The following is a 10877-nucleotide window of genomic DNA, read 5'->3' as shown; positions in this document are numbered from 1 at the left end:
TTATTTACCTCAGGAAACAGGCACGAGGCTACACTGGGGAGCTATAGGACTACTTGGTTTGGAAACAGCTTGTGATCCGCAGGAGAAGGAAAACAAAATACCACTATAAACGTTTATTTATAGCGTTGTGGGCTCACGCTCTTCACGAAGATGACCTCAGCCCGTGTTCACAGAGGTCCTCCATTGCCGCAGTCACAACTTTTGCCAGAAAAGCAGAGAGCCACCCTCCTTGCCCCATTGTCAGGCCCAGCATCACCCATGGGGCAGCAGCGCCATGTTACTTACACGTTACTGTGTTACTTAAAAACTTCATTGTAAAATAGGTTCAGAAAGCAAACGTATTTCTGTCTTTCTAGGTCTATGCCTAAGGGACAATTTCGCTATGGATTCTGTGATTTTGCTGACCTGCTCCGGCCCCTATTTTTCATCTACACTGACAGTAGTGGGCTAACACTCCTTTGGAAACCTACAGTCGCTGCAGTAGTGAGATGTAAGCACAGTTCCACATTAAATTAACTATTTTTAATTACTTTATTGCAATGGTTAACAGCATCCTTGAAAGACAGCATTGCTACTCCCTCTTAAATTTAAGCAAGACAGGCTGATCTCTCTCTCAAAAAAAAAAAAAGCATTTCTTTCAGACAGTGATTCCAGCAGGCAGAAGTGTTTACTGTGCGCTTCCTTCTTTTCTTCCGTAGCCCATGGCAAAAGCAAGATGCAGCTCATCCAACTCCTCCCCCTCCAACATACCTAAGTTTCAGGGATAAAAATCCTCCACATTCCCCTCCCTCAATTTTTGCTGCTGAGAAGCACACAGCACGCATGCTCTCCGGTTTCTGTTTACCCTGTAGTTTGCGTTCCCAGCACTTGCTGGAGATTTACCTGCATAGAACAAAGCTCGTCTCCGGGAAATCCCAGACAGAGGTACAGCCTCACATCTTGTAGGAAATGAGTCCAACATGCTCTGCATTACACAGCCACAGAGAAACTCTCCTATGTGTGTAACAAACCCAACACAGCCAGCACAGACTGACTGCACAGCTCAAGCAAAGTGTATGTGACATGTCCCTCTGGCCTGACTTTGTGCACAGACACTACAGCCAGCCTTGGGAGAGGGCTGCCTTGTATATCCAACACAAGTCACAGCTGCTGCTGTGCTACTAACTCAGCTGGACTAATGCTGGCCCAGAAAACTTAGGAAGGTGGCCAAAGTCCACCTTTTCTTTCAGATAAAGAGAAAACATATCTGGGAAATCCTAGACATATGGTAACCTTAGTTAACTTTATTGTTTTTTATCAGTGTCATGAAAACTTAATATGATAAAGTGTTATATTAAAATACACACTTATATAGAAAATCTGTCTGAAAGTACTGAATATGCTGAGCTCAATTTTCTTAAAAGTGGCATTTTTTGCTTCCATTTTTAACCAACTTTAAAAAGTCATACATTTCTCAGTCACATTCATACAGTCATTTCTGGTAGACGTGTAATGTTTGCTCTGAGTACTCACTGAATTTTCAGACTCAGAAAATGTTCCTTTTTCCATATATTCAAATTTTCATTAATTTAGAGTGGTCAAGACTAGGAGACACCAGAAGGAAGGCTGCTGTAAGGAGAAAAGCTATCTTTTAAATAGCAACACCAGCCTTCAGATTTGCTTCTCATGGCAGACAGCTGCCACCAACAACCTTGTGCCTTTTTTCTCCTCAGCTGGTGCCCAGGATGACAAGTTTGGGCTTTTCTGATACCTTTGTATGACATGCTTTAGGGGGGAGGAAAAGGGGGGAAAAGGGGGGAAAAGGGGGGAAAAGGGGGGAAAAGGGGGGAAAAGGGGGGAAAAGGGGGGAAAAGGGGGGAAAAGGGGGGAAAAGGGGGGAAAAGGGGGGAAAAGGGGGGAAAAGGGGGGAAAAGGGGGGAAAAGGGGGGAAAAGGGGGGAAAAGGGGGGAAAAGGGGGGAAAAGGCCAAGGGTGTGAATGGCTTTGAGATCAGTATCAGCCTGATTGCTGTTGCACTCAAAGCCCTGCATAATTGCCCCTGCCTTATCTGTTCTTGTGATACTGCCTCAATGCATAAATTGTGCTAGCTTAATCACAAGTTAATCAGCTCAGGGAAATTATTTTGCTGTGCTCTCCATGTTCAGTGAGCTAGCAGCTCTGTACCAACACCTCACAGCAGCATGCATGGATAATGCCATTGTGTGGGATGATTTCCTTCAGAGACAGAGGAGGTTGCTTTGCCCTTAACATATGCGAAGAGTGCTTAGTGGCTGTGACAGTATTGACCCAAAGCAGCTTACACGTTTCAGCTTGACCCTCCCTCAGCCCAGCACACCACATAGCTTTGCTTCCACTGATACAGGTGCTACATGCTCCATAGCCACACTCCATACTCACATGCTTTCTGTATAAAAGTTCTAGCTAGCTTCCTTACAAGGCAAAGTAAATTAGTGCCATGACAGGTCTATACTTAAATTTGCCAAATATCAGTTTGACAGTTCTGCTTACCTTGTGTTTTCCTCCCTCCCTCTGTTGTCTGGTTATCTTTAGGATATAAAACATCTCCTTTCTGACTGGATAGTGCTTATCTCATTTAGATAATTTCTTTGGACATGACAACAGCTAATACTGCTTGATGCAAGTACGTACAACTGATACAACTACATTTGTATTTGCTTTTGTGTTTGAAGAGATTTACTGTTCTATTTGAAGGAATAGTAGCGAGCTTGGTGACAACAGAGTCATGAATGGACAGAATTACATTTTGGAATATCTAAGCGTTCCCTAGGATTCCCATTTAAAACAAAATGTGGAATGAAAAGCAAAACTGAGGAAAAACACAAAGGCAAAGACATCTAGTTCTGCCTTGACGCTATAATATCAACATTTTATTTACATAAACGGGCAAAGGGCACATATACTGAAACCTCTTCTGCATTCAAAACTTCTACTTGCTTGAACTGAAATGCTGTTTGTGCAAGGAAGATAGGATCAGACAATGCCAATCTCAGATTATGGTATTACAGTTGTATTCACGGCTAAGAAACCAATGTAGTACTCTGAACAACTCCTATTCTGAGCAGAGGGCAGCTGTGAGAGTCAGCATAGTCTTGTCTTTCATATAGCAGTTATATTCTCCTCATCAAGAACATTATTGTAAAGAAGAGAGTGTATTCTGTCTTTTACATAATGATGGGATTAAAAAAAGTGGACTTATTTGTGAATACTAATTAGGGTATCTAAAATAAATTGTGTTCACTGTAGTCAAAAGCAGATAAACACAAACATTGACTGTCTTCTTTTAACATATATTAAAAAGAAGATATTATTTTAGTAGTATAACAAAGCAAAAGTAAAGTAGGAGTTATTTAGCAGCGTTTAGAAAAGCAAGATAATATTAGAGGGGTGATACCTCTTTAACACATAGCTCAGATGATTAATTTAGCCCATTAAAAGTCTCTTGTTTTGCAGAACAATTCCCACTATCAAGAAACATGGAGAACAACTCTGTTGTTCATATCCAGTGTTAGCATTTTGACAGAAAGAAAAAAAAAAGTCCTCCTAAGAAATGATTGAATATAGAGCAAAAGCATAGAAGCAACTAAGAAAAAAAACCACCATCTCCTTAAAACATGAATATAAATATTTAAAATGCATTTAAAGTACTTGAGCAGGTTCAAATGAACTTCAATATCATTTTTATAGCATGGTGTGTAGCATACATTAAAATACTTCACCTGAAGTGTTGCTGTGATTACAATAATGGAAATATCAAAAACAATACGTCCACCTCAAATAATGAAGTTGTATATAGAAAGATATTTCAGTTTGGTGCTTATTCATATGTTTGTGTCTTCTAGGAGAAAACCTTAGCTGAATTTGAAATCACTGAAGTTTTGTCTTGAGCTTTTACAAAACCATGCATTAACTTCAGTCGCAGATAGCAGTCATGCACCTAACACTGATAAGGTAAATCATCGTAGCACATCTGGATGTAGTGGTATCAGTAAGTATAATTTTCATGGCATAGAAAGAAGAGTGAGGAGTTTAGAAGAGCTCCTGAAAACAAGTGAGAGGAGAGCACAGCCCGTTGGGAGTTTGTGGGAGCAAACAAAAGAATGCAAAGAGTACCTGATAAGTGCATTGAGGTTAGGCTCCAGAAGCTAAAACACACACAATCCCTGGATGTAAATTTTAATACATTGTCAGTCCTGGCTTGGCCAAGTTCTTATCCCATAGTAGGGAATGCTTCGCTACCACCAAAACTCTTCCTTTAGAGTGGAAATGCAGCTGGGTGGATACAAACCTCTGGAGTAATACCTACAAATATCCAACTTAGATTTTGTTTTAATAAGTTTAATTAGAAGAGAAAGATGAAGAGGGTACATGTACCAAGCCAAAAAAAAAACCAAAACAATAACAACAACAAAAAAGCCTTTTGTTTCTCTAAAACCTTTGGGCAAAAATCCAGACAGCTACTAAAGTCATTGGCAAAATTCCTACTAGCTTTAGTAGGGAAAAACTTTCACTCCTAAGGTATCTGAGATACAAACTGAGAAAAAGTAGCTACTTCTTGGTTTTACACTTCACATAGCTTACAAGCCAAGAAGAAAAATAGCAACATCTAATAAATTGCTTTCTAATTGTGGTTGAGAGCTATAGTCAAAGTTACATACCTAGACTTCAATTCCAAACCCCTACTTACACAAGCAGTCTTTTATGTCATTAGAGAGAGACTGTTTTTATGAGGCAAATAAGAAGAGCTCGTTAACAGAATACTTCAACTGAAAAACAAAATCTGAGTCCCCTCTCTCTTAAGCCTTGTCTACATGTAAGGCCCTGTCAATAACACTACAGCCATATGACTATCAGCAATCTTCCTCAGCTGAAGACAATTACACCAGCTAAGAATCTGTTTACTGCTATAGCTATTTGATTTCAACAAATAATACTCCTTTTCCTAATTACTGCAGACTCAGCTTTTTTTCTGCATTCATTATCTCTTTATCCTTTTTCATTTTGTGACAACCACCTGCTGCTGTGCTGTATCAGATCAAATACACTCCAATAGCATATTTAAATTCTAAACCTCAGTCAGGAAAGTCTGACCTGAATCCTCTCCTGAAGTAAGGGAAGTTAACTTTTTTTGGCCCTCCAGGTATCACTCTAGCTGCCAAAAAGGAGGCATACTCTTCTAGATGAGAGTGTGGTTGAGACAAGTGAGGTATGTAAGCCCGTGGAAATGAATGTGAGATTTACATACACACATTACATTTGGACTTGTTTAAAAATTCTTCCTCCTATCAATTGTGTGAGTCGACTTAGAGGACACTCTTCGCATATAGTAAAAAATACATTTTAAGGTGCTATTTTAACATCTGCAAATTCTACTTAAACTTAAAATTTTCCTTTCTAAAGGGTGAAGGAAGGTAGCATGCAGTAACAGCATAACATGTGAGGCCTTATAAAAACAACGTATGGTCCAGCTACAGAGCTGCTAGTTGCTGCTGCCCATGACCGTGCCTCTCTTTGCTTCATGCTCTCTTTTAGTCAACATGTATGTTGCTTTCTTTTTTCCTTCTCTCCTCTGCTTCCCATTTCCCTGCGTGGGCTGAGGAAATGAGTCACATCCGAAATAAGAGGGAGAAAGACATTCTGGGGAAAAACTCTTGTTCTCCAGAAAAAGAAGTACTGCTGACAGGGTTTTTGTGAAATGGATAGAAATTGACAACAATTTTCAGATCTCAATGGCTATCCCAGGTTGGGTTGTAAGTTTAGATTGAAGAATTGGCAAGCTTGCAAAGTTATGCTGTGCCCTATGAAAGTGCAGCCCTATCAGTCAGAGATCAAGAATTAACTCCTTCACATTGGGCACAGCTAAGGTCTCTCTTTAAATACTTTTGACTCTGAATATAAACAAAAGATGTATATATCTAGTGATAGTGACAAGCAATCAATTGCACGGTAACTCAAAGATATGTAAACACCTTCAGTCAGTTTATACATCTGTGTGCTCATTCTGTAAATTGCACCTGCAACACTAAGGTCCTTGATAGTAGAAAGTGATTTTATTAAGCAATATTTCTGGGTAAGTTATGCTTAATGCTTAATAACATTTGTTGGGTTTAACTGTTGTTAATTCTTAAATTATTTTCTAATGGAAACATGAAAATAAATTGGTGTACCACAACAGACTTCTGAGAATCAAAAACAGTAAGAAAATGGCATAGTCATTAAAGTTGCAATTGAAATAATTTGAATAGTTTGTGATGCAATCAATTTTAATGTGATCAATTAAAATAGTTTAATGGGCATTTAACGAGCACAAGTGCTAGGAACAGCTACAAATGCAACTGCTGGTTTGATCAATGCTGCTCATGTGTGAAGGCTGCACAGCCTTCTGCTCTGATGGGGGTGCTGGAATCCAGTTGTATCACACAGGATCAGGTGCCTTGCGAATAAGTTTCAGCTTATCGTTATCAGTAGAAACAGCCCCTGATTACATTCAAGGCGTGAGGTGATCTCATGGTGCCTTTCACGTGTGAGAGTTTGGGGGTTGTATTGTAATGGATGCCGAAAAACTGTGGTACTCGTTACAGAAAACCAACTGCCACCGCTTCACTACAGTAAGGAATTCGTTAACACTAAGCCGGGCGATTTAGTTTTTGTGGGTTTTATTATTATTTTTATTTTTTAACAGACTTGAGCCGCGCTCCCTGCAGAGGGTCCCGCAGGCGGGCAGCAGTCGCCGGCCTCACCCTCAGCGAGGCCGCGGTTTCCAGGTGAGGTGCGCGCGGCTCGGGGGAGCGCCGGCGACTCTGGGGGGAGCCCCCGGTCCCCTCAGAAGGGGACCCTCCCGGGAACCCTCCCGGGAACCCTCCCGCGTTCCACCCCGATCCCGGCGCCCGTGAGCGCACTCGGTGCCCGCAGCCGCCTGGCGGCGCCCCGCTGCCCTACGACGGGGCGGGCCGGGACGGCCGCGGCCCCCGGGAGCCGCTCGCGCCCGCCCCCGCCGCGGGAGGAGAGGCACCGTCGGGCCCGGCTCCACCTGAGGGGGCGGCGAGGGGCGGGAGGGCCGGGCCGGCTCTGCCCCCGCCGGGCGAGGCGAGGCGAGGTGAGGAGAGGTGCCTGGGAGCGCCGCAACATGGCCTCCGCCGGACGGGGCGGCCCGGACCAGGTGAGCGCGCTGCCCCCCGCCGCTTCCCGAGGGCTGCGGCGGCTCCTTCGGCTCTGGGCTCCCTCTGCGCTTCCTCCTCCTCCTCCTCCTCCTCCTCTTCTCGGCTACGCGGGCGGCGGCACCGACGGCGCCTCCGGGCGGCGGTTGTCGGCGGGGCTCGCGCCGCCGCGGCCGTTAACGGTCACCGCCCGTCAGCGGCGGGGTGTGAGGGGCGGCGTGGCCGGCGGCACCCGCTGAGGGAGCCCCGGGGCGGTCGCTGTGGCCCCGCTCCTCGCCCCGGGCTCCTGCCGCTCTCCCCGGGTGGGAGGAAGGCGCTCCTGCCCTCGCACCGCGCCCCGACGGCCGCGGGCGGCTCTCCCTGCTGAAGGGAGCTGAAGGGAGCTTTAAAGGGTCGGGAAAGTGCGGTGAGGGGAGCCGTCGGGCTGTGCCCGGAGTTCCTGAAACGGAAACTGCAACGCTGTAATTAATTAAGGGAGAATAAGCGTTATCCTTTGCTCCTTTGTGGTTTGTTAAGCAAAGTTGGTACCTTTTGAGTCATTAAATCCTCAACGACCGCTTCTACTACCAGTTGAAACGCTGAACGTCTCTGCCCAGTCACAGCCTCCGTGTAGGGTGCCATGGTTTTCGTGTTTCCCCTCCAAATCGGTCCGGTGTTCACACGTGAAGATGCAGCGTGAATTAACACCCCCAGGGGCCGGACCAGGAGCAAAGCACCGCTCCAGCACTCGAGTCCTCCGCAGGCTGGTCACTCACCTGTCCTGGGAGGCTTGGACTCGCTGAGGAGCTCCTCTTCCTCAGCCGTGACTTCTGCATTTCCTGAGACCCCTGTTTGAAGGGCACAGGTCCCCGAGCATATGAAGACAGTACATCTCGGAGTTGTCAGCACACTTTTTTTTTTTTTTATCTCTTTAACCAGCTGGCAAAGTGTGATCTCTCATGTGTTCCCAAAGTGGGCAGCTTCCAGACTTACTCTGATAGGTCTGCAAATGAGGCTGCATTGAAGCACTGAGCTCTTAAAGAAGGCTGCTGTTCTCACCCTACACGCCGTGTATGTTACCTCTTGCCCTTGGAGTAGTCTCACAACTCTTGGGAAGCTTCAACATTTTGTCCTCCGGGATCTGATCCTTTCCCACCGTTAGAGGCAGCAGTTTTTCCGCTGGTTTGAGAAGGATGGTCAGGCCCTACACGCCTAGTGTGTCCTTCTGTGTGCTGGGCTTTTTTCCTTCCCTGAGACACGGGTTTGTAAGATGCTCAGATCCTGAGGCGATTCTAATGGCCGGTGGTAGAAATGGTGGCATGATCTGAAAAAGTGGCGGTATTTTTAGTGAGCTGCTTAGAAGATTTTTTTTCTGCTATCATAAATCTCTGAGGTCCTAGATGATATCTGTGGGAATTTGCTAATGTTTATTGCTTGATTTCTGTTACGAAATGATTGTGTTCTATCACGTGTTATTGCTCTGCTGATATGTGCTAGAGGACAGGGTTTATTGAAAAAAAATTACCTCATCCATCTCTTCTGGGTAATAATCTATTGGTCATATGTTTTTGTTAAAATTGTGATATATATCTAATGCAGCGATTTGCAATTTTACATGAATATTTATTTACTTCTGGATTAAAAAAATAATTTAAGAACTATTTGTTTTCTCATAAGATCAGAGCTTTGCAGAGTGAGTCTAAAGCTACAGCACAGGAAAGAAAATGGCTTGCAATTAAAGATAGTGTTTTATTACTGTACTACTTTGCAGTTAATAATTTAGGATGGCTCTTTATTTCATTTTAATATATTCTAAAATATTTTTTTTCAGAAGTTCATAGTTTAGAAAAATAAGAGGAGGAGTATAATACTTCTTTCTTTAGTTTTTTCTTCATTTGCTATGATGGTTCTGAGTGTCAATGTCGAAAAGTAAGTTAATTATGCCTGGGGGTCACTGGCAGTGCTCTATTTTTTCCTGTAGTGTTTATATCTGGTCAGTTCACAGTACTGAACAAGCTTGGGGGTTGTCTAAAGCCTATAAGATGTCTTACTTTGAATTCCGGAAATTATAAACTTGTATAATTTACTTGCCATTTAGTTTACCGTAAACTTAAGGCCTTCATGGGAAAAGAGAGGAGACAATGGTCTTATTGTTGTACAGAAGAAAGAAACCAAACTGTTCAAATATGAAAGCTCATCTTATTCTCATAAGAAAAAAATACTGCTTAAGTGGAAAACTTATTTCGCAGAATGAACTTTTGAGTGTGATCTGCAAGACCACAATTCCGCTCACAGCTGCTTTGAAAAACAGTAACCTTTTTTTTTTTTTTTTTTCAATTATTGTAAGCTTTGGGAAAGACGGTGGTTTTGTAGTTTAAAACAAAACCATGTAGAATATAAATCAGACTACCTGAGTCTTGAATTCTACATAAACGTTTGGTATGGGAGTTTGCTGCTGCTGTACGTTCTGATTTATCCTACATTTTCATCAGTTTATATTTGCCTTTTTTTCCTCTAATCTAAAGTTCTTGAAGCTTTGTTCTTACATATCCTATTTCTCAAAACTTGCTTTGGAAACTGTATATTCAGTGCTTTTGACAGCATGTAAAACCTAATGTGCTAATCCAGTGGCTGAATACCCATTGGAGGTTATTTTTGCCAGTCTGTGTTGCCTGAAGTGTGAATGTTTCCCATATACATTAGGTTTTGTGTTAAGCTGTTGATAATGGCACTTGGGGTCCTTTTGCCATAGCTCTCTGGGTGACAAAATAAGACCTGGCATGTTGCTTTAATTCTGAGAAAAGCACGGTTTTGCAATCTTTAATCAGGCAAAAATTTCTTAGCTCTCTGAGGGAGTTTGACAATGACTTGGCCCAAGGAAGACTTTTTTTTTTTTTTTTCCTTTTAAACAGCTCTTGGCACTTAATTGTTTACTTCTCTGGAAAAAGCTGAGTGGCACAGAACCTGGGGCATGAGGGTAGCTTAAAATATTTCTGTGGGTTCTGTGGGCATGAATTCTAATCTATATGTTAAATAAGTATTTATAGTGCTGACATGTACGAGAAGGAAAATGAGAATGGTAACATTTGACTTCTTCAAAACAAATCCTTCAAAGTAGATTTAGACGTACATGTTTGTTTGTCTTTTTTCCTTAATGTGATAAAACTAGTTTAGATTTGCATTAATTTATTCCCTGAAAATTTAGGGAAATCAGGAAAAATGGAAATACTGTCTTTTTTCCTTTTTTCCTGTGGGGGTTGGCTGGTGGGGAAATGAAGAAGGAACTCCCAACTCTTACTCCCATCTTCTATGGAGAAGTTCAGTGACTAAGAAGTGGCAGAGTTTTGCTTTTCTTCTGATAACTTGCATGTGCTGCTTGGTGATCAGAGCTCTTGTTCTCAACTTTTAATTTTTTTTAGATTTTGTAGGTGTTCATGTAAATACATAGAAAATAATTTGTTTGCACCATGTGTTTTTGCTGCCTTTGTCATCAGGGCGTGTATGACTGGAGAGGATGTGTCGTGGGTTGAGAATGAGGAGGATGAAGAGGACAGCAGAGAAAATGGCTTTATTAAAATGTTGCTTAGTGTGATGGTGAAATTTGGAGGAGCCTTGCTCTGCCTGAGTCAATCGTTGCCTGTTACAGTCTTTTCCAGTTTTATTGGTATCTTGATCAAAACCGTCCAGTTTAGTCCCAGGGCGGTGGCTGCTGTTCCTTCCGTGC

The 10877-nt window shown here is 42.8% G+C and overlaps 1 protein-coding gene across 11 annotated transcripts in view; it reads left to right on the top strand.

Annotated features, from left to right (window-relative positions):
* Positions 1 to 6184: 6184 nt before the first annotated feature.
* Positions 6185 to 10877, top strand: part of ANK3 (ankyrin 3) — a 363472-nt gene continuing 358779 nt past the window's right edge. For 2 of the 11 annotated variants that reach the window (XM_083845293.1, XM_083845290.1), the window contains exons 1-2: positions 6191 to 6625; positions 6700 to 6781. In XM_083845293.1, coding sequence (XP_083701419.1) covers positions 6570 to 6625; positions 6700 to 6781 — 138 coding nt within the window. In that variant the 5' untranslated portion in view covers positions 6191 to 6569. Of the gene's footprint in view, positions 6626 to 6699; positions 6782 to 6838; positions 7177 to 10877 lie in introns of those variants that run through there. The other 9 variants (XM_083845292.1, XM_083845284.1, XM_083845291.1 and 6 more) reach the window with 9 other exon arrangements.

This window comes from Anser anser (genome assembly GCF_964211835.1).
Source record: "Anser anser genome assembly, chromosome: 7".
Taxonomy (NCBI): Eukaryota; Metazoa; Chordata; class Aves; order Anseriformes; family Anatidae; genus Anser; species Anser anser.
The sequence above is the reverse complement of the archived record's forward strand: the minus strand, read 5'-3'. Positions and strand labels throughout refer to the sequence as shown.